The sequence below is a fragment of the Eumetopias jubatus genome, unplaced genomic scaffold (assembly GCF_037043125.1).
Source record: "Eumetopias jubatus isolate StellerSeaLion01/CBP00866 unplaced genomic scaffold, mEumJub1_p1.0 scaffold_1, whole genome shotgun sequence".
Taxonomy (NCBI): Eukaryota; Metazoa; Chordata; class Mammalia; order Carnivora; family Otariidae; genus Eumetopias; species Eumetopias jubatus.
In genome coordinates this window covers 200,989,036-201,012,576 of record NW_028274807.1, presented here as the reverse complement: position 1 = coordinate 201,012,576, position 23,541 = coordinate 200,989,036, and the positions used below count along the sequence as shown (strand labels likewise).

General features: G+C 50.9%; 1 protein-coding gene across 1 annotated transcript in view; it reads right to left on the bottom strand.

The window, feature by feature from the left end:
• Positions 1 to 494: 494 nt before the first annotated feature.
• Positions 495 to 23,541, bottom strand: part of MAP4 (microtubule associated protein 4) — a 186,590-nt gene continuing 163,543 nt past the window's right edge. The window contains exons 10-20 of the mRNA XM_088028558.1: positions 19,385 to 19,491; positions 18,368 to 18,583; positions 15,298 to 15,481; positions 14,631 to 14,690; positions 14,217 to 14,509; positions 12,668 to 12,781; positions 10,623 to 10,715; positions 4,333 to 4,414; positions 2,752 to 2,864; positions 709 to 898; positions 495 to 582 (exon numbers count right to left, since the gene is read on the bottom strand). Coding sequence (XP_087884684.1) covers positions 575 to 582; positions 709 to 898; positions 2,752 to 2,864; positions 4,333 to 4,414; positions 10,623 to 10,715; positions 12,668 to 12,781; positions 14,217 to 14,509; positions 14,631 to 14,690; positions 15,298 to 15,481; positions 18,368 to 18,583; positions 19,385 to 19,491 — 1,460 coding nt within the window. The 3' untranslated portion in view covers positions 495 to 574. The remainder of the gene's footprint in view (positions 583 to 708; positions 899 to 2,751; positions 2,865 to 4,332; positions 4,415 to 10,622; positions 10,716 to 12,667; positions 12,782 to 14,216; positions 14,510 to 14,630; positions 14,691 to 15,297; positions 15,482 to 18,367; positions 18,584 to 19,384; positions 19,492 to 23,541) is intronic.

Here is a 23,541-nt window from a genome sequence, read left to right as displayed (position 1 = left end):
TCTCTTCAGTGGACCCAGCGAGGAGGGCAGCTATGTCAGTTTCTCTTGGGTTTGGTCCAAAAAACCCAAAGAGGAGGTTGGAATCTGGCTCCCCACCACCCCAGATCCCACAAGATCTCAAGTTGGCCTCTCCACCCCATTCACCTCCCAACCTCGTCTGCGGAGCGGTGCGCAATGATGGGACAGGAACAAAGCAAGGAGCGGGGGTGGGGTGGGGGCCAGGGCAGGGAGTAGATGAGGTTTTGGGGGCGGGCCTGCTGCTGCCCTGGGCAAGCAAGGCAGGGGGAAGGGGGTGGGAGCCTGGAGGACTGCCCAGCACCCAAGCCGTGTGGGGTCTAGATTGCAGCCCGGGAGAGAGAGCCAAGGGCCCGGGTGCCTGAGCTGGGGCCGCCAGGGAAGTGGGGGGGGCGGGAGACAATGTCAGCCCCGTGGTCGGTGCGGGCCCTGGCATTTGCCCGGAACGTCAGCCTGTAGGTCTCAATCTGCAGTGACACGGGAGGAGGGAAGGGAGGGGGTAACAAGGGACACAAGAGGGGGAACACAGGGGATGGAAGACGAGACCAGAATGTCATCATTAGATGCCTGGAAAATAAAAGGTTGCTTGGTTAAACTTTAGGCCACACTCTAGTCAAAAAAAGAAAAGGAGTTTCAATTAACAGCCAGTGGCAGGGCCCCCGGCCGGCCTTCAGGCCAAGCCCAGCCACTTACTTGTCTCCTGGATCTGGCTGTCCAAGGTCTGGGCCTCCCTTTGGTCACCACCCCCTGCCTGGGTGGTGTGGCCACTGAGGCCACTGGCTGAAGTGGGGGCGCCAGCTTCGGGCGCTGCCTCAGGGATGGCCGGCTCCTCCCCAGCGGGGGGGCCCGGACACGGAGGGGCCTCGCTGCCACCGCCCTCAGTCTACAATGAAACAGTGGGGGAGACAGTGCAGGGTCAGTCGGGGAGGAGGTGGGATGGGTGATGGTGGTGGGTTTTACACACAGTCCCCTGCCCCCACCCCCCCCCACGACTACCGAACGGTCGTCCGAAGAATCTAGGCCAGGTACTCCCCTCCCCACCCCTGCCCGTGCGGCGACTGCCGGCCCGGCGCACAGCAAGAACGCGGGCCCAGGAGCAGGCGCGCGCAGCCCTAGGCCCAGCGTGCGGCCGAGCGGGCACAAGCTCTGGGAGACTCCTCTGGGAAGGGCAAGGCTTCCGGAAGCCTTTCTGAAGTGAGAGGAGGGACGTGCCAGCTTCTCAGCAAGGCTGGCCCCAAGCAGCTCGCCGTGACGGCGGGTCGCCAGCAGAAACCCTGGGCACGACCGCTAGAGTGTGGCTCTGGGAGCGGCTGGGAGGCAGGGCTGCCGCGGGCCAGCCAGGGAGCTCCGAGCCCGAAGTCAGTTCGGAGGGGTGCAGCCCGCCACCTCCGACCCAGCGAATCCCAGACCGCCCCCGCCGCAGAGGGGGCAGCCCTGCCTGCTCATCTAGCCAAGCCACCTCCAGACACTGAGGCCTCTTCTGTGCTGGGCACCCTCGCCTGGGGACCACAGATGTCCCAAGTGTGACCCAGGGAAACTTTGAGGGCCTGCAGGGTTTCCCAGGAGGCGGATGGGGTGGGCAGTGAGCACCCGGTGTGAGTAAAGCAGAAGAGGGAAGGCTGGGGCGGGGGGAGCTGGAACCCCTGGGCCCCAGAATGCCCAAAAGATGACAACGGAGATTCCACAGTGGTTTCTAATCAGATTAGTGAAGGAGACAGGCCTCTGTATTAGAAAAACAATTCCAGAAATAATAAAGAAAGGGAGATGATGTGAATAAAGAAAAGAACACAAGACTTGGGAGTCAGAAGGTCCAGGTGTAAACCCTGGTCTGCGGGTACTTGCCACGTGGCCTCGGACAAGTGACGACACCCGAGCTAGTGCCCCACGAGGACTGACTAGGGAGTGGCTCCTCACAAGGTATGGAGGCATGACTGAGAGCCTGCGACAGAGCCAGGGCCCCAAATATTCACGGCGGCCAGCCAGGCCTTGAATGGGAGCACCGACGGAAGCGCTGGACGGAGGCGGGCTGGGCTGGGCAGACGGAAGGCCCACCACAGCTGCTCTCTGCCCTCCCCCTTGCTCACCTTCCCCGAGCAGCTGCAGCTATCCTCATGCTCGGAAGCCTGCGGGATGCTGCCCCCACGGGTCCCCCCCCGCCCCCCAACATGGAACAGAGGGTAACGGCATCCTGGCACTTTACAAAGGGTCTCACGGTGCTGTGGAAGGAGGGAGGGAGGGAAGGCACGAGGGAGGGAGGGAAGGCAGGAGAGGCCAGCCTGTCCTGAGCATGGGAAGCCCTGCCCACCCGCACGCTCTTGCGGAGCCCCAGCCTGGCGCGCGCCTGGCATGGAACACATCCCCACATGGCCTCTCGTGAGGTAGCTGGGGACAGCGGTGCCACGCAGACCACCCGCCTTGTGGGGGAGCCACGCCCCAGCCCGCAGGCCCTTTGGACATGGCTGAGATGGGCTCAGGAAGGCAGGCGGGCCGTGGCTCCCGAGAGAGGTTCTGTCTCTAGGTAGACAGGGCGCAGGCGGCTGGGCCGGGGCCTCTTTACCTCTCCTGCCTCACTCAGGACTGATGATGAACACAGGGACACACACTGGTGTGGGGGAAACAGGACTCCCGACGATACTGAGGGGCGGTGACAGGCGCCTAGCTGCTGGGACCCAGACTCTCGCTACACCACCCCACCCACCCCTCCCAAGCGGCCACCCCTGCTGCCCCACTCGTTACCTTCACGGCCCCTCCTGCGGGCAGGTGGCCCACATTATCGAGGGATCCCACCTTCGCCTGGGCCTTCTCCTTGAAGTTCAGCTTCTGACTTTCAATCTTGACATCTCCTCCGCCTGGAACCAAAAAAACCACCAGTCACACAGGCAAAGCCCGGAGGCTGGAGCAGAGATCCTAGCTTGGCCAAGGACTAGCTACGTGCCCAGTACGGACACCAACGTGACCTGCTCCCAGCGGCTCTGGGGACATTGGACGAAAGGACAGTGAGTGTGCTCGTCACACAGGGCTCATCTCAAAGTGGGGCCGACGACCTGCACCTGGCTGGCAGGAATGCCTCCGCAGAGAAAAGTCCCCCTCACCTCCACCGCACAGCCTCCAGCCAAGCCCCTAAAGGTGCCTCGAGGGGTCTGCTTTAGGTTCTCTTGGCAATGTTAACAGCTCCCTCTGACTGACTGGGGGCACGGGGCACCCCAGCTTCCTTCAGTCTACGAACGCCCTGTCAGGGTCGGGATCCTGGTTTCACAGCTGCTAGGGCTGATGCTGGGAAAGAGTGCCTTGCCCAAAGTCACCATCGAGCTGGTGACGGACAGAGACAGGATGGAGTGTGGTCTGTCTGAGCTGTTCAACTGAGCCACACTGTAGTGACAAGAAGGAAAGTGGCTTCTTTGTAGTGTAGGAAAAGGGGGAGAGGCAGGAGTCATCTGGGCACTGAGTTGAGAAGGGATAGGCCTGGCCTGGCCCCGGGGCCCAGTGCCCTTGCGTGCTTGGGGCAGTAGGGTGAGGTTCAGAGCTCACAGCCATGCTGTGGCCACAGGATCCCGGGGGGTCCGCCCCTCTCCAGTTCCCGCAGCCTGGCTTCCCTCACGCGGCCGTCTCCTCGGCTCACGTCCCAAACCAGAGCACGCAGTTTCTTGCCAAGTTCGCCAGCTCGCCGACCCACTGAAGCCACCCCCGCCAAAAGCCGGACCTCCAGTCAGTCAGCGGCACTCGGGAGGGAGGTATCACACAAGAGTGGGTTTTCCAGATAAAAGGGGGAAAATGACAGGGAGCTAAGGGCCAAACTGTTTTGATCCTTTTAAACAGAACATATTCTAAAATGGACGATAACACTTTCTGCCAAGAGGGAACTGGCCCCAGTGCCTGCCTCCGCGAAGCCAGATCTGCCTGCCCGGGGCCCGGGCGAACTGCACCCCTACCGCAGCAGGGACACCCCCAGCTGCAGCCTGGGCAGCACCGCTGACCAACTCTGTGACCCGCCAGCCGGCCGCTGAGGTTTCAGTGCCTCGGGATGGGCCCTGCTCCCAATGCGACAACTCCCTCCGCATCAGCTCCTGGCAGGTGCTTGAGACAGTGGTGCCCGTGCCAACGGTGGCCTTCACGACCTGTTCCTCCTCAGAGGCACAAAGAATCCCCCCCAACCCCCCCGACAGGCACGGAACTGCGTGGTTTCCATCGCTGCCTCCTGGGTGGGTGGGGGCGGCTCCAGCAATCTTTATGGAATGACAGATACATTGGGGTGAAACCCAGCGGCCTTGGCCAGGACCGCACGCCCCAGGCATGCTGGGCTCAGGGGGACACACTTACCAGGTTTGTGCTTGATGTTGGCCTTGGACCCACACTTGGAGGAGACCTTAGAGATGTCCACCTTCTTATTCTGAATCTGAACCTGAGAAACCACAAAAATATCATTGCCTCAGTGAGAGGGTGTACTTCAGGGCCTGGAGCTTCTGAGCCCACCCCCAGGCAGACCAAACCAGTGTTCCCACACACACCAGGCCTTTCCCCTCCCTGCTGCATCTGCGCATCTGCCAGGCAGCTCTTCTCCCATTTTGCTGGATCCAAATGTCCTAAAATGTCATTTTGTTCCATCTGAAATCTTACCCATTAACTCCTTGCTCAGAGATAATCTGGAATAATGTTTTCATGTTCTCCTTCCAGTTCTTTTCAGTGCATTTTTCCCTCCTGGCTGACCACATAGGTATCTGTCTGTCTACAATTTGTACTCCTGCTTAATTCATGTTACAAGCATTTTCCCACAAAAGGTGAGAAATGTAAAGAGGGGGCCACATAATAATCCATCCTATAAGATCTTATATAAACCCAATATCATGCCTGATATTGAACATTTGGGTTTTTTCTAATTTTTCACCATTAAAACCATGGCAGCAATGGGGATGCCTGGGTGGCGCAGTCGGCTGGTTGGGCATCCGACTCTTGTTTCAGCTTGGGTCGCGACCTCAGGGATGTAGGATTGAGCCCCGTGTCAGGCCCTACACTCAGTGTGGAGTCTGCTTAGGACTCTCTTTCTCTCCCTCTGCCCCTTGCCCCCACTCTCTTTCTCTCCAAAATAAATCTTTTTTTTTTTTTTTTTAAGATTTTATTTATCTGACAGAGAGAGACACAGCGAAAGAGGGAACACAAGCAGGGGCAGAGGCAGAGGGAGAAGCAGGCTTCCCGCCGAGCAGGGAGCCCAATGCGGGGCTTGATCCCAGGACCCTGGGATCATGACCGGAGCCAAAGGCAGACACTTAATGACTGAGCCACCCAGGAACCCCTCTCCAAAATAAATCTTAAAACAAACAAACAAACAAACAAACAATGGCAGCAATATCTTTGTGAATAGAAGTCATGGCAATTTTGATGATCCCTTAAGCAAGATGCCCAGAACTTTAGTTACCCGGTGAAAGGTTCAGACTGTATGTATCAAGGTTCTTAAGCCATGGGGCCTAACTGCTTTCTAGAAATGTGACAATGGACACCCACCACCAAGCTTAAGTGTTTGTCTCACCATATCCTCCCAGCACTGGACATTCCCATTAAAAATAGTAACAATGCTTTTCCAGTAAGCAGCCTGAGGTGATCTCTGAAAATGGTTCACTATTCACTTGACCCAGAAAACCCTACAAAATCAGGCAAATCAAGAGGTTCAAACCTTCACGTTCACTTTAAGAACACATGTGAAATGGCCCAGGCCATCAAGAGGAAGCATATCTGAAAAGCCACCAAGTTTCTAAAGATGTCACTTTGCAGAAGCAACATGACCCAAGCTGTCACCACGCTGGAGTGCTGGAGGTGGGATGCGTGGCCAGGCCAAATGGCGGAGCTGGACACAGGATGGATGTCCCCAAGAGTGTGCTGTATTTTTACTGCACATGCTTAAAAATGCAGAACATGCTGAACTGAAGGGGTTAGACGCGGATTCTCTGGTCATGGAGCACATCCAGGGGAACAAAGCCGCCAAGATGTGGCGTGGAGCTTACAGGGCTCGTGGCCAGATTGGCCCACACGTGCGCTTTCCCTGCCACCCTCCCTGCCACCCTGAGATGCTCCTGACGGAAAAGAGCAGATTGTTACTAAACCAGAAGAGGAGGTTGCACAGGAGAAGAACGATATCCCAGAAGAAACTGAAGAAACAAAAACTTACGGCCCTGGAGTAAATTCTGCATAGAACACACGCAAATACAAGTTAAAACAAAAAACCACCACCACCACCACCAAAACTTCGCTAATTTATACGTGAAAACTGCTCAGTTTTGGTTGCTCTGCTCATTATTAAGGGTCCTAATAACCATCTGCACGATATGCCCCCTCCCTCTCCCAAAGAGCCGGGCCCAGCGCGGTCATGAATGTGCACAGAGCCCCAGCCAGCAGCCCGGGGCCCTACATCTGCAGAGATGAGGCGCCACCTCCAGGCTCCACGAGGCCTTTGGTTAATCTGACATTCTGTCCGCAGCTGTTGAGTAATCAAAAGGACGAACAGCCTTGTATCTGACATGAATCCCGTTGGGGTGAACACCTTGCTACTGGGACTGAGGGCATGTGTTTCACTTAGGAAAGGTCGTCATCTACAGCTGGGCACTGGGTTCTGGGATGAAGATTCCAGGGTCCCTGTGAGTGACCCAGCTGCTCCCCGGTTCTGTGGAAAAGCCCAGCTTTCCATCCCAGTCAAGTCCTCCAGGCAGGGGCCCCGGGAGCCCTGCCAGCAGGTGCCACACCCTCTGGTGGGGTTCCTTCGCTATGCCATTCAATGACTACCTTCTAGGACCCTATCTCCTTTTCTTCAGTGTCAGGAAATACGGTTTCCATTGTACTCCAAGAGAACACATGTGATGCCTACTGCATTTTCATGTGCCCACCGATCACCCAGGGCCGGCCACAGAGTAACTTCCCATAATCCTCAGCTTCCTTCAGCCATCCTCACTCTCTGCTCATACTGCTCCCTAGCCTGGCAAGCCCAATGCATTCTCCTCCCCATCCTTCAAAGCTCAGCTCAAGGGCCACCTTCTTCAAAGCCTTCCCAGGCTCGAGCTTCACTCCACCTTTTCACATCATCTCTTGAAGGGACATCAGCATCAACAGGACACTAAGTGCTTCACGTGTTCAGTCATCATTTACAAAGGACCTATCACCCTCAAACAACAGCCTCCACTTTGTCTATTTCCAACAAGGCTGCAATTCTCTCTAAACGAGAACACAGAGAAGTACTTTTCCCAACCGAATGTCTGGCAGCCGCCAAAACCCAGACAAATGTGTCCTGCTGCATGGGTGGCAAGCTCATCTCGTGCCCTCCCTGAGACACCTGTAAGCAGTCACGGAGCTCACTCGCCGAGGTTTGGGGCCTACGCATTTCTTGAGCCAACGTTCTGCAACTGAAGCCACCACTTGTTTACTTCTTGCCTGGTCCTCAAGTAAGGAACAGCTGATTAGGGGAAATTCTGCTTTACAGATGCTCCAGCCAATAAACGAAGAAGGAATGGCAGAATCAGAGTCTCTCCACAGTACACCCCTTACTGAACACATGGGTCTAGGTACTGGCCATCAGATGATGTGCCTCCTGACAGAAACACCACCACTACCTATGAAAGTCTTGCAGAAATCTGGGTTGGGGGGGGGCGGGGATCAATCCTGAATCAATTTAAAGACTATCAAGGGACAATGGAATATGCTAAATGAAACCACGGGGGTGTAATCAGCAGCGAAATTCAGATTCTAGGACAAGCTACTTGGTTTATGCATGAAAAATACTGCTACAAGCAACCCTGTCAGGACCACTCTCACTCTTGAGTTTTTTTTCTGTATCTTCACTTAATAAACTTCTATAGCTTTACTCACCAAAAAAAAAAAAAAAAAGAAAAATACTGCTACAAAAAAACTGAAGGGAGCCTGTAGAGTAAAAGAAACCTAAGATTATAAAAGACAAGAGACACATCAACCAATCACAATTTATGGACCTTATTTGTATCCTGATTCAAATAAGCAAACCTGTTTAACATGTCAGTGGGAGTTTTACACACACACACACATACACGCGTACACTGAAGAGTTATCTTTTCAAGTTATAAATGGAATATTTGCAGATGAATGACTTTATCTAGGACTGGCTTCAAAACAGTCAGGGTGGCATACAGAGATAAGACTGGACACAAGGAAAGGCACCTGGCTGGCTTGGTGGAGCGTGCAGCTCTTGATCTCAGGGTCATAAATTTGAGCCCCCCGTTGGGTGTAGAGATCACTTAAAAAAAAAAAGAAAAAAAAAAAGACTGGCCACAAGGATAATAAATAAAAGGTATATCCAGTTCATTGTATTTTTTTTTCTATTTTTGTATGTATTTGAAAATTTTCTATAATTGCAAGTTTTAAAAAGCGTAACTGCGTCCCCCTCACTTAACGAGGCCCGCTACAGCTGAGACGCGGCTCTGCCTCCTAAGGCTGGCATGGAGAGAAGCCACAGTCTCTTCCAGACAGTCCTCCCTGTCCTGTCCCCCTCCCGGGCCACTCGCTGCCACTCAATGCTTTAGGGAGCCACGGGCCACTTCCCTGGCCTAGGACGTGTGTTTCTCAGATGTCCTCTCCCCAGCAAAGCCCGACGGCCCTCTCGCTGCACCACCGACCCCACATCCCCTGCACCTTGCTCTAGCTGTTCGCACCGTCTGCCCCCCCCCCCCCCGGTCCCCCGGTCCCCCCGTCTGGTGACGCCCTGCGGGGAGGGGTAGAGGCTGCTGAGATGACACAGCCGCCGGGTCTAAGAACCCATCAACCCATCACATGTCTCCCCTCACGAGGGTGAAGTGGCAGAAAAACGGTCTCATACACACAAAACTGGGGGGAAATCTGCTCTGTTCCCTGCCCTCGTGTGCCCCTGGCTCCCAACAAGGGGACGCGTGTATGTGCGCCAGGGCGCTCTGCAGCACTAATGGGGGGCCCTGCTCCAGGCCTCCCCTCTGGGTGCCAGACTCCAAGTCTCTAACCAGGAGGGGACGGGGTTTTTGTGTGACGTGTGACACTGTTCTACCTGCACGGCGGGCCCACTCTCTGCACTGCATGTGTATCCGTGCTGGCTTCACGGGGGGCTGAGGGAAGGAAGCACAGTGCCTCCATCCAGGCCCATTACCCGCCTCTTCCTGCCTGCAAGCGCTGCTCCCAGGCAGTTTCCGAACGCCCTGCCATCGAAGGAAGCCTCCCTCCTAGAGTAAAATGCTTACTCGGCGCCTGGTGCTCAGTTGGTTCAGTGGCCGACTCTGACTTTGGCTCAGGTCATGAGATTGAGCACGGAGTCCGCTTGTCCCTCTCCCTCCTGCTCTGTCACTGTGTGGCTCCCCCACTCCTGCCCGCCCCCCCCGCCCTGGCTCACGCACTGTCTCTCTCCCCCAAATAAATAAAATCTTTTATTTAAAAAAGTACTTTTAAAAAAATCTTGAAGTCATGTGTAAGCAGTGTGGGAGAGCACAGGAGGTGATAAATGATGCCTATTTTTTCCGGGCTTGTGCACACACCGCACACCATACCAAGTGCATTTCTGTGTCACACACACAATGACCAATTCCTTCAGAATCTCCTGCTCACCTCCTGTTTTCAGCTAGCCCAAAAGCCTGAAAGGAAAAGCTAAAGCCAGTGCCTCCCTGGGGCCCTCAAGCTGGATCTTCATCACCTTAACCAGACACTGTCTTTACACGCTTCACCCACTTCAGCGGATCCCACACCAGGCTGGCTCCCGTCAGGCCAGCAACCAAGCCAGCCAGGTGCGTTCCACCCGCGTGTCAAGGATGCAGTTCCTGCCCGGGCCAGGAGAGCCACTGGTGGTAAGTGACTGGAAGGAGCTTCAGTAAGGGGGCTTGTGTGGGGGGGCAAGAAAGGGATGCCCTGAGGTGGATTCCTCACAAGAGAAATGCTGGGCAGCCACAGGCAGGATGGCATGGCCACTGAAGGGGCAGGAGGGACAGAGCCTGAAAATGAACGGGGTGAGCAGAGCACGACACAGCCCAGTCCAGACAGTGAGGAGAAGGAACGGAGTGAGCAGGCTGCTGGAGCAGGACGGACTCCCTCGCTCTGTTGGGGTGGGGGGAGCGGGTGCGGAGCAGTGAAGGTGGAGGCCGCACGTGGTGGCTCCGTAACACCCCTCCCTCCGGTATGTGCTGGAGCCTCGCCTGCCTCTGCAAGGTCACAGGGACACGTGGAGGGCGAACAGAGTGTTCTTACCTCTAGACCACGGCCCCCCTGTTGGCCAGAGTCACCTGTGTCCCCAGCACAGAGCTTAGGGCTGGCACAGAAGGGCAGCATGATAAAGGGATGTCTGGACGGAAGAAGGAGGAAGAGAAAGAGAAAAGGAGCGGCTGAGGCAGTAAGAGGAGGAAGGACTCAGAAGGGTGAAAGCCAGGGAGAGAGGGGGGAGATGCCGGGTGAGCGCCACCGGGTTGTAGTATTTAGGGGTTCCCCAGAAACAGCCAGCCTAAACACACCGGGGCACTGAGGCCTCCCCTCACTTCGCTAGCCTGCGTCTGGGAGGAAGCCCCAGGCCAGGCTGCCGTGGCCCTCTCCCCAGTGCGCCCCACGGGGGGCTATGCCACAGACGCTAGCTGTCCGGAGCCCATACTTACATTACCACCTCCAGGGACATGCTTAATATTGTCCTTGGAACCACACTTGGACTGAATATGGCTGTAGCTCACTTTTTTGGAGACTATCTGGACCTGGAGTGTTAGAGAACAGAAAAAAAACAACACAAAGGGAGAGGGCTGGTTAGAACTGACACAGGGCAGGCAGTGCGTCCACACGTGACCACAGTGACAACAGAGTTTTGTTCCAACTCCGCCCCCACCTGCAGCCGAACAGCTGTGGAGAAGCACAGGGGAAGGAATCTGAGAGAAGCAGGAAAATGAGTGAAGGACAAAGACAAACAACACGAGGACAGAAGCAGAGGCTGCAGAAGGGCTAATGGTCCTCCTCACTGCTCCTTGGGGCTGGGCTGTGGTTCACGAGGCCCAGCCAGCAGCAGGCCCTGGATGCCCACCCAGGCACAGCCCCACTCCTGCTCCTGCCTGCTCTTCCCCGAGAGCTGAGGAGTGTCTGGGGAAGCCTCTCTGCGAGGGTCCTGCTCATCTGGACTGGTCCTCACCGAACCTTGGCCCTTCCCTTCTATCTGGGAAGCAAAGGCAGCTCCGAGAAGCACACTGGGTAGCTGGCTCACAGGGCAAAGATCTGATACAGGAAGGAAGGGACATCACAGCTCAGTCATCAATGCAAATGGACCAGAGGCCGTTGGGCCTGCCATGCAGAATCTGGACGCCAGGGGGAGCGCAAGCCACATCCTCGGTAACTCCACACTCTACAAGCAGCCCGGTAGTCTCGGGGCTCAAGAAAGTACAGTGAGCTTCTGGTCTAGACTTTTCTTCAACTCGAGGGTAAAACACTTCCCTCAATCCTCCAGATGCCTAATCCTGTGCCCTGTGAGTTTCGTGTGCAAAGAGAAGCGGCTCCAGGCAGGGCTGCAGTGATGCGTAATGGGGTGACGGGGGGGGGGGGCGCGGGCGTGGGGGGGACCACGACAGGGACACAGCACACTGAGTGCTTATGAATGGTTCCCCCTGGAATGCAGCCACACAAAGGCCCAGGCTCTAAGGGCTGGAACAAAGAATTCTCTTTGAGTCTTCTGAAAAAGAAACAGTTGCCAGCTTCCTTCCTCCCTTGGCTTCAGAGCCTTTCACAAATGAAACAGGCCCCAAGCTGAAGAGTTTTCCACAGAGCAGAGAAATCCACCCCGAGAAATTCCAACCCAAATACCTCACGGTTTTGTGCCTTCTTTACAAGGTCAGTGATGAATAACTGGTTAGCAAACTGTTTCCTAATGAAACCCTGCTCTGAACCGGAGACCCACAGGACCTCTAGGAGTCACCTGGAAGCCTCACCGAATGCACAAATTCCTTGGGCTGAGACTCCCCATCCTGGTCCCTGAGAGCTGGAGTTAGGCTCCTCTGGCAGCCCCTGGCTGGAGAGACCACCTACCTGCCACAGCTAAGGGAAGGAGGTTCCCACAGCAAGCGGGAGGGGCCTGGTTCCAGGGTGTGGAGGCAAGAGGAAAGAACCCAGTTTCCTCTTACCTGTGCGATCCCTACGCTGAGTGGGTTTCCAGAGGGAATGAGCAAGTGAACTTTCAGTGAGAAGGGGACATGGGGAACCAGGGCAAACAAAGCTACCTCTGTAGCCAGCATGTTGTGAAAGGGGCCTTCTTAAACTGAAAGGTCAGTTTAAAGCACCAGGGTTCCAGGGTTCCAGGTGCTGACAAGTAACCAATGCCATGTGTCTCACTGAGGCAGGACCTGGGTGCTCAGTGTGTGTGTTCTGCGTGCAAAATGGGTAGGGTTTCACATCAAGGTCAGTGTGAAGGAAGTGGCTGAAGGTTTTTGGATCCATGTTATCCGGCTGAATAAATATTTCCCAAAGGCTCCCAACTCTGTTAACTGTCAGGGTTAATACAAAAATTTTTCTGATGGCCGAGTCATCAAAGAGGAGGGAACGCGGGGGGGCAAAGTAGAAACTAGTTAAGGACAGGAAAAAAGTGCAATAGAAGGGAAAGTGACTCAGGCTGGAAGAAACAGTTTATCATCTTTCACCTTCAAGAGGTAAAAGTCTAAATAAAACTCACTTTCCCAGCAGGTGGTTTCTGCGCACTCGCAATGGGACCGGCTGTTTTAGTGACTGCGTTAGGTTCAGGCTTTCGAGCCGGAGCAGATGCCTCTGTTTTTTTCTCTACTTTGGCCTGGATGGAGATAAAGGGAGGGCACATTTCAAACCAAGAAGGTAAGAGCCCAAATGCCAAGAAGGGAAGAAAGCTGTAGGGGACTCAAATCCAGGCCAGACCACCAGCAGAAGCAGGTCACCCGCGCTCCTAGGAAAAAAAAAACCACCATTTTCCAGGGTAGACCAGCCAGGGGGAGGAGCTGCAGAACAAAGTCCTGAGACCCTAGGAAGAGATCAAGATAGCACTCACAGAGAAAGGCAGGAAGGAGGGCTAAGTTAGTGATTCTCTTTGGAGTGTGTTTGCCAATCATGATGCCCTCCCATTCAAATGTCCTCACCCCAAGCAAGCTGCCATAGTCAACAGGGAGCCACTACTGATGATGTGAAGTCTCGTTATCAGTCAGGTATGTTGGAACAGAAAATAATTTGATTACGAGGCCAAGTCACTCAACGTCCCCCCCAGGACCACCTGCAACTTTTGCCCAAGGAAAGCATAAGAAGAGCCCAGGAAGGGGGAGATGGGTCATGCATTGGGTACACCAGAGCCACAGCCTCTTAGCAAAAGCAACTCTCAGGCCCTTTTTCCAGACTAATCTCAGTTTGCCAACAATGTCTTCCAAAAGTACCAGGATTCTGCCTCATTTTGGGCCCTGGTCAATTTTTTAAGGGCTCTGGGTTGAAGCACATTAAGCTATCCTACCCTGAGTGGGAGGGATGGGTGGTGGTTTAATGCTGGAGAATCACATAGGAAATGAGAAGGTTCCTGCTCCAAGGACTTTGACTGGGACTTTCGCCACCATCTTTTCATACACCAAAGTCCCACTGCTGCTAACAGCTGACAAATAATTCTGGGGCGGATGCAACCAGAAAAGCCTTAAGAGTAAAGCGCCGGGGCCTGCCCTGCCACCCTCCATCGCGACTCCCCCTCCATCACGACTCCCTGGGGCAGCCCTTCGGATTAGGAAAGCAGGACTCCGGATTAGGAAAGCAGGAGCGAGTACTCCCGGCCACCAGAGGACACCCTACCTCTTTCACGCTGAAGGCACCCCCCCACCCCATGTCAAAGCTTCCACCTCCTACACGTCCTGCAGCTCAGACAGCGCAAGGGTAGGGAGCACGTCCAGTCTCTCACCTTCACAAGGTCTCACAATCCACCTCTGTTCGTCTTGTTAAGGAGAAGAACCCTGTTGCCTCCAAACAAAAATGTAAGCCTAAACCCCGAAATACAGAACAAGAGCCCCTCTGATGGGGACGGGAAGAGACAGCCTGCTGCTGGGACCTGGAGCCCAGGCTGAAAGTCCCTGGCACTGAATCCAATGTCCTGACAGCCCTTCTTCTTTGATGGGCGCCTGGGGCTGATGTGAGGACACGCCTGGGGGACAGCGGGTGGGTGGGTGTGGCAGCAGAAGAAGCAAGGGCCGGCATGCCGAGGACCCCTAGCTCCCTGGACTCACCCGCCCTCCTCCGGGCTGATGCTTGATGTTTTCCGTGGAGCCAACCTTGGAGCGGACGTTCTTCAGATCAGGGGCAGAAGCGTTGGTGGACAGGCGGCTCAGCCTCGGGGCAGAGGAGCTGGGCTTGGCTGAGGCGGGCTTCTTGTCTGAGGAAGGGGTCCCAGAGGGCCGGGGAGGGGTGGGTGTGGGCTTGGCTCGGCTGGGAGCCACCCCTGCCACAGGCGTGGCCCCAGGGACAGTGGTGCTTTTCTTCACCGAGCTGGTGGATGTGCTCTTGGAGCGACTCAAGTCAGCTGCAAACGTAGGAGTGAGAGAGGACAAGGGGTCAGGGGGAGAGAGCAAAGGGGAGCCTTAGAGCCACAGAGAGGTAGGGGTTTATTTCAGGCTTCCACGAAGTAGGGGACCGGGTGTTACCTGGTGCAGACTTTGTAGCCGTCTTTTTCATGTCCGCAGGTTTCCCCTCCGTCCTAATGGCTGCACAAACATACACGGTTTAACATGTAGTGTTTACAAACTAACCTAGTGAATGGCTCATCCAATCCTGAGATTCATTCATTCATTCAACAATTACTGAATGTCCCTTTTGGGCCATGGGCTGTGCTAGTCGCTGGGAATAAATGAGGGGTAAATTAGACAGCCAGGGAAAGACTGTGCCCTTCTGGAGCATACATGGCCACCCACTCTGTCTCATTCTCTTCTACAGCCCTGCCAGTGCCTTCCACATGGCCTCGGAAGTGGGTTATCAGTACATGCACCAGTGGAACTGAACCATCTATCTCCTGTCATGTACGCCCATGACCACGATGTGCTGAGTGCTGCGAAGTTACTAAGAAAGAACAGTAAATACTACCTGGGAATCCATTAAGAATCCCTTTCACTCAAGAATTTTCTGAATATATGTACTTGCTAACCTCATATGGAGATCAAGGATCCACTTTTCACTGTACCCCATTAAGGACGAGGGCACAAAAAGGGGTGCATGGCTTTCTGTGACGCTGGCTGGAGCTACGGCTGGGGCAAAGCCAAGGCCCCACCCTTCTCCCCACCGGTTTCCACGGGAGTGGAGGGTAACAGTACTCACCGGTGGGCCTCTTGGGCACAGGCGTGGGGGGGCTCCAACTGCCTGGCCCAGCTGAGGCAGGACTGGCAGCGGCCGGGGCTTTTGGAACAGTCTGGGAGCTCTTGGAGCCAGGCCGGGGGGCTGGAGCAGAGGCTGGCTTGGATGGTGAGGCCCGCTTCTCCAGAATCTTTGCCTCTGCAACAGGCTGGTGACAGGGAAATGGGAATAAGAGCTGCAGGTCAGCGGGCACCCCGGGAAGTCAGCGGACACCAGAAAAACTGTGGATTTGGCACTCACTGACAGGACAGTTTATGCTGTTCTAAGATCTAAGTCCTTCAGACAGAGTGAGAAATGGGCCATGCAGGGCGCTGTGTCAGCTGGAGTCAGGAAACGGAGCCTAACGGAGCTCAATCCAGCCTGAACCAGTGAGAATGAACAAACCAGAAAAGTATACCACATCACAAACGCAGTTTGCCTCAGGATCTAATGTATTTAAATACATTAAATACATCAGTATTTAATTACCTGACCAAAGATAAATAAATATATAAACAACACAAAAAATGTAAAAATTATGTTCAATCAAATTCAGTCACTCTTTTGGTGAAGATGCACACGGTGAATGCTGGTTAGGGCTGCAAACAGTGAGAACACTGGCCTCACCAGTCAGATCAGAATGCTGAGCTCTAACCCCAGTCAGGCCCCCAACTCACAGTGTGTTCCTGGTAAATCACAGAGTCTCTCTGGGCTTTATTTCCTCAGTCGGATAAGGGAGGTTGGCACAGAGGACCCCTGGGGACCAGCTGCGATGCCGTGCGGTGTTCGGGACTAGAGGAGAAGTCTCTGAGCACAGGCTTGTGGAGAGCGGGTGGGCGGAGGGGGCAGGGCTGACCACCACAGGGGAGGAGCACCGACGTCACAGCTGTGACTGAGGGCCAAAGGGAAAAGTCCTGGCATCGGGGCCACTCTAGCTCCTCTTCCAGGGAGGCTGGGCATGGCGTCACTTGTAAGGGAGGGAAGGAATCATGTAGCCTGGCTTCTACGGGAACATAAGTACCAAGTTACTCTAGACAATGAGCCAAATCACAGACACAGTGTACCCAGCCCTTTTACTCAACAACAAATGGCCACACAGCGTTGTATGTTGGTGGAGACGAGCAGGATACAGCTTAGATGGGAAACCAGCTAAGGAGGTGCTCAGAAATTAAGGGCTGGCATCCAATTAAAGTCTAACCCTGAAAGCGCAGGGTAATGGCCGTTTCTATAAATGAAGTCCCTAAGTATGGCTGGAATCGGTGGAACTGGTTCAGCCACCAGCTCTGTTTGGAATAGATCGTAGGATTTTGTGCAGAGGGATCCCTCCAGTCAGCTCTAAGATCTGGGTATAAAACACGCTCTCTGAGGCCTCCTTCAAATTCTCAATATTAGGACTATGATTCAGAATAATCTACCAGGGTCTTATTTTGCTAATAATAGTGATAAAATAAGTTGGAAAAAAGGTATTAAGGATAGAAGGCTCTAAAAAATGTGACATCCTTGATTTAGAGGTCAGGCTCTTGGCTTCAGCAAGCGACAGAACCAGCCTGCTTTCATAACTGCAGTTACTCTGCTGTTTCTCATTTTACAGTCTTCTCTACCAGAATCCTGGATCTACTTTTTCTAAGTAGGTTTTTTCCCCCCTTTTTTTGCCTCTTCAACCTTTCTACCAAATAAGGGTGAAAATAAATTTCATTAGACCAGTTTTTAATCAATCTCTCAAAATATTTTCATCTGTTTCTTATCTAAAAAACGAACAGCAGTAGTAACTGGAATGCAGATCACATTTTCAGGTGAGCTGTATCTCAGAATGCTGTCTAAAATCTGCATGGCAAAAGCCATGAAAGAGCAGTGCTGACAGAGGCCCTGAGCATCAGGGGTGGAGTCAGCCCCAAGCTCACACACTGGCTCTGCTACTTACTAGCACTGGACCTTAGGAAGGTTATCTCACTGAGCTATGAAATGAGAATAGTAATACCCACATCATGGGTTGCTGACAGAGAGAATCAAAGGAATTAACTTATATAAAGGAACCAGCAGAGGGACACTTCATGGTTGTTATTACTGCCAAGTGAAATTTCACTAGACCACCTCCCCCTGCTGTCTTCTGTCTGCCCCAGGATTTGCCGTGCCAGGGCTCCGGTCACCCTCCCTCTGCCCTCTGATGCAACTAAATCATCTTCTCAAGATCAAGAAAAGCAGTCAACTGGGTAAATGAGGAGCGCCAGAAAGCTATGTATTTTATCATTCTTAGTCTATGACAGGATTTCTCAGTTTCTTGGCCAGGTTCCAACCTAGACTACAATTCCTAGGTTCCATCAATTTTCTTTACAAGATTAGATGATACACTAACATTGCCCACCGTGAATTTAAAGAATAACACTGAGCTGACCGAAAGGCCCTACTCAAGCAAAAAGATGTTAAGGAAGGCAGCCACAGAGCCCAGCTGGTCTTCTAGAATGATCCTGCTGAAGCCACTCCTGCTCCAAATGGACCGGTTTCTAGGCAGTTATGTGTGGCTGACCTGGAAAACTGAAAACCTGCAGGGGGGTGCCCAGTGAGAGAGGCCCAATGTCAAAAGCAAAGGAAGTTGTCACACATTGTTGGAACCTACAGAGATCAGCTAGAAGACCTTATCCAAAAAAGTCACAGGCGAAACTCACTTCTGCCAGAGGATTAAAGAGAAAGATAAGGAAGTGAATTTGGGGAATCTGATGTGGGAACTGTACCAAAAAGAAGTGGGTGACATAGTATGTGGAGGAGGGCAAACTCGCTAACAAGTGTTCAAACAAGGGAAGAGTAAGGGGGAGCTGGGAGAAAGGGAAAGAAACCTAAGCAGACTCAGTACTGCCTCCCAGCAGGGCAGGACAAAGTACAAAGTCTTGAAAGGCCTTCAGGTGTTATGGCTGCACTATGCACCCCCAAGATTTGCAAGTCGCCTCTCTCCCCTTCCCCCAATTCCACCAGCTTGACTGCACTGCTTGGCAGCAACGAGAGCAATCGACCCTTGGAGGGGAAAACGTCTCCCAGGCACAGGGCCTGGGTGGCTACTCACCTTGGGTTTTGAGTCTTTTGAAGGTAAGGTGGATGGCCTGGCAGTGGCGGTGGCAGGGCGTTTGGGTGGGGCAGCCGGCACTAAGCCTGCAGCGAGGCTCATGGGTTTTTTATTCGCCCCACCAAAGGTGGCGGGAGCCGGCTGCTTAGGGAGAGGAGTGGGCTGAGTTTTGGCTTTCGATGTTGAAGTCTTTGCAGGCTGAGTGGTGGCCAAAGGCTTTAAGTTGATGGGTTGTTTTGTTTTGTTTTGTTTTTAAAGCCAACATCAAACACACAGACAAAAATAAAAAATGAAGAAAAGTATAAATTGCACAATTCAAAGTAAAATTATAAGCAATGAGGATATATGCAACTGAAAAGCAGCATTCCGTTCTTCTGAGCTCGGTAAGGAGTGGAAAGAAATCATGAGAAAAAGAAAACTGGGACTTCATTCTTAATGACAGTGTCACAAATTCCAGCAGTTCGGTACCTGAAGACTTAAATTCAGTGACGGCTTTAAACAATTAACTAATTTTTGGTGGCTGCAATAATTCTACGAAGAAGTCACCAGCAGGTAATTAAACGGTCATTATTTGTGCCTTGATGAGGCAACATCGGCAGGGTTTTAGGACCACACCGAGGTACAGCATTTGTATTCTGCAACGAGCACCAGTAATTCCTGAAGCTTTGCTCCACCTTAAAAATCTGAGTTCCCTTTTTACAAATGAAGATTTCAGAATCTATTTCTGAATAGTTCTGCAAATCCCGTTGTTGTTGTTGTTAAGGGAAGCAGAAACAACCTCTACAGAACATTTCTACATGTATTCAAGATAATGGGGTCAAAGGCAGAGATTTTAAGGGTTGAGTTAGGTTACTATGATAAAATAGGAATATAAAATATTTTCTAAGAATGTCCAAAAAAGGACTACTGATAGCTCAGAAAAAAGAAATTTCATTCATTGATTCAAGCAGTAATAGCAGAAGATAGAGTTTTTAAAAATGGTAGCAGGAGAAGATAACCCACCACTCTGGTGCCTACCTTTGTTTTCTTCTCAGGGCTGGGTGGGAGCTCCTTGTTTGGAGGGGCGGTGATGTCATTTCCGGTCACACTCCCAGCAGGCCGTCCTTCTTCTGGCTTACTTATTCCTAAGTGGGGGTAAAGTCATGCTAAGCAGATGTTTTTCATACCCATTTTGAAAAAGCAAGTATTAGGAAGACAGACCACTGACTAGCACTCCATTCTGAAGAAAATCCACAGTGCTGTGCTCTGAAATGTGGACAAGACTCCCAAGTTCCTCTCACTGTGACAGGACCGTTTTAGATTCCAGAGATTCAGGCAGCTGGTCCCTGTGGAAAAGCAACCTAAGTGGGATTTGCACAAATGACCAATGGAAGGAAACAGCCCTGAAGTTTGGTTTCCCTTCCCTGGAGACCAGCAAAGGGGTTCTGTCACCCAACCACTAACTCCTGGAGCACACAGGGGACAAAAACCTCTTCTACTAGAGTTTATCTCTTAGAATAAAGGTTGCTGAAGATGGGATAAGAGCCAGAAGATCATCCAATGTCCTCCCCTTACTTCCTTTCTCTGTAAAGCACCACTTTATGGAGGATGTGAGATTAACTTGATCTGGTTCTAGCAGTGACCCAGATTTCCAACAAGCCTGAGGAGACCCATGAAATCAGACCCAAGGCCAGAAATAAAGTCTACGCCTAAGGCTTGGCCCAGCAGCACCACTGTGGGGACTTAACTCCAGATTTCAATAGGGCTACACCTAAATGCAATAAATACCATGAAATTTATAACCTGGGTGTGGGAAAGACCTTTCTGAGTGGCACAAAATCCAGAAGCCACAGAAGATCAGTCTAAGGAAAAATTAAAAACAAAACAACAAACTTCAGTGTGGCCCCTCCCAAAAAAGAAAAAATGTAAGAAAAGTCAGAAGGCAGACAATTAACAGAAAAAATATCATTAACATCACATCAAAGACAAAGAGCTTATTATATAAATTACTCCTACAAATCACTAACTCCTATAAAAGCCAACAACCCACTGGAATAACGGCCCAAAGATTATGAATACAGTTTACAGAAAAAGAAATATAAATCAAAATACAAATTGAAAATAAGAAAGGATGTCCAATTTTTCATAGAAATGAAAACTAAAACCACACTGAGATGCCATTTTTAACCTAACATATTGTTGGAAGTCCTACAATGTGAAAACAGCCTGTGGGGATAAATGAAGATACTCGCTGCTGCGAAGTGTATGGAATGGTACAACTCCTATGCAGGGCAATCTAGCAGTGTCTCTGAAGACTCGTGTAGATAGATTCTAATCCAGATATCCAATTTCCAGAAACTTATTTTAGAGGCATATTCACACACCAGCAAAATAGCAAATGTACAAGGTCTTCATCAGAGCATTGTTCCTAACAGCACAGAACAGAAACACCCCAGAAGTCTGTTCATAAAAATGTGATTAAAGCACCATGGCAGAAACATCAATGTAATCTCCACACCTGAAAAAATAAAGCACGACCAATATGGAACCATTTCTATTAAGTGAAAAAAAAAGTAAGGTGCAGAATAGTAAGATAATAGGAAACCCGTCTGTCTAGAGAAGGGATGGGGGCAAAATACATTTCTAATGCAAATACATTTTGTGCATGCATTTTAAAAAGGCCTTTGAAGGAACTTCCAAGGTCAAGTGTTATACACTTGACCTTGCCTCCCCCATCACTACCTCCTGCAGAAGTACAGCACACTAACAAAACCAGGACGCTGATATCAGTACAATCCATGGAGCTTACTCGGATGTGTCCAGTTCCACGTGCACTCATTTGTGAGAATGTGCATGCGCATGCGTGCAATTTTAGCATGTGTAGCTTTACATAACCACTCCTAATAATCAGGACAGATAAGTGTGCCATTACCACAGGGCTCCCTCATGTCACCCTTTTAGAGCCACCCCCCTCCCCTCCTTTTCTAATCCTTAAATCTCTGGCAGCCACTAATCTGCTCTCCATCTCTAGAACATTATCTCAAGCATATTACATAAATGGAATCATACAGTATGTTCCCTTTTGTGTCTGGCTTCTTTCACCCAGCACAATGCTTCCGAGATGCATCGGTGTTGTTGCATGTATCAGAGGTTACTGCTCGGGGTACGGCTCTACCACAGTTTCGCTATCCACCTACTGTGGCTACAAATATCGATGCACAGGATTTTTATTAAAATGGTGTCACTGTTAGTATATGGAAATGCAATTAATTCCATCCTGTGACCTTGCTGAAACACTTTTTAGTTCTAGGAGGTTTTTTGGTAGATTCCTTGGAATTTTCTTTTTTTTTTTTTTAAGATTTTATTTATTTATTTGACAGAGAGAGACACAGTGAAAGGGAGCACAAGCAGGGGAAGAGGGAGAAGCAGGCTTCCCGCCAAGCAGGGAGCCCGATGCGGGGCTCGATCCCAGGACCCTGGGACCATGACCTGAGCCGAAGGCAGACGCTTAACAACTGAGCCACCCAGGCGCCCCTGGAGTTTTCTATATAGACAATCATGTCATTTGCAAAGAGAGCCAGATTTACTTCTTCCTTTCTAATCTAAATGCTCTTTTATTTCCTTTTACTTTGTTGTGCTGATCAGAACTTCCAGAACCACATTAGGTAGGAGTGGTGAGAGCAGGCATCCTTGCCGCGTTCCCAGTCAGGGGGAAAGCACTCAGTATTTTCCCTGTTAAGTGTGATGGTACAGTAGGTTTTTTGTAGAGGAGGAAGTTGATCAAGCTGAGAAAGTTCTCCCTCTAATCTTGGATGAGTGTTTCACCACAAATGGGTGTTGGGGTTTTGTTGAATGCATTTCTGTACTTATGAATTTTTAGACTGTTGATATGGATTATGTTGATTTGGTTTTTGATTACTGGACCAGCCATGTGTATCTGGAATAAACTCCATTTGGCTGTTGTGTACAGTTTTTATATATTCCTGGATATGATGTTAACATTTTCTATCTAAGTTCATGAGAGATACTAGTCTGTAGTTTGTTTTGTACGGTCTTTGTCTGGTTCTGCTATCAGACAAATTCAGACCTCATAAAATGAATCAGAAGTATTTCCTCCTCTTATATTTTCTGGAAGAGAATGTGTAAAATTGGTGTTAATTATTCTTTAAATATAAGGTAAACCCCTAGTGTGAATCCCTTAGGAACTTTTTAATTTAAAAATCTAATTTTATTAATGGTTATTCAGGTTATCTATTTCATCTTGGTTGAGTTTTGGTAATTTGTGCTTTTCAAGGAATTTATTCTAAGTTACTGAATCTGGGGGTGTAAAGGTGCTCCTAGTGTTCACTTCTATCCTCTTAATGGCTGTAGTGACATCCCCTATTCCTGTTGTTAGTGGTTTGCGTCTTTTTATCTGTCAATTTTGTTCAAGGTTTACCAGCTGTATTGGTATTTTTTTAAGAACCGGCTTTTGGTTTAATAAATTTCCTTTTTTGTTTTCTTGTTTACGATCTCACTGATTTCTGCTTGCTTCGGATTTATTTTGTTCTTTTTCTAGTTTCTTCACATAGCAACTTAAGACTACTTTTTTGAGATCTTTTCTCTTTTCTAACGTAAGCACATGGGGGCCGCAAGTTCCGGCCCAGGACTGCTATGGCTGCATTCTACACATTTTGGTATGTTGTATTTTCCTTTTTATTCAGTTCATTTTATTTTTATTTTTAATTTACTTTGTTTTAAATTTTAATTCCAGTTAGTTAACATACAGTGTAATATTAGTTGCAGGTGTACAATACAGTGATTCGACACTTCCATACAGCACCCTGGGATCATGAAGTTCATTTCAAATTTTTTAAAAGATTTGAAAAAATTTTTGAAGTAATCTCCACACCTAATTTGAGGCTCGAACTTACAACCCTGAGATCAAGAGTTGCACACTCCACCGACTGAGCCAGCCAGACCCTCTCATTTTTAAAATTTCCTGTGTTAACTTCCTCTTTGACCCATGGATTATTAAGAAGTGTACTCTTAACTTCCAAATGATTAAAGATTTTCCTGTGGTCTATTTTTTTTTTTTTTTTAAGATTTATTTATTTGAGAGACAGAATGAGAGAGCATGAGTGGGGGGAGGGTCAGAGGGAGAAGCAGACTCTCTGCCAAGCAGGGAGCCTAATGCGGGACTTGATCCAGGGACT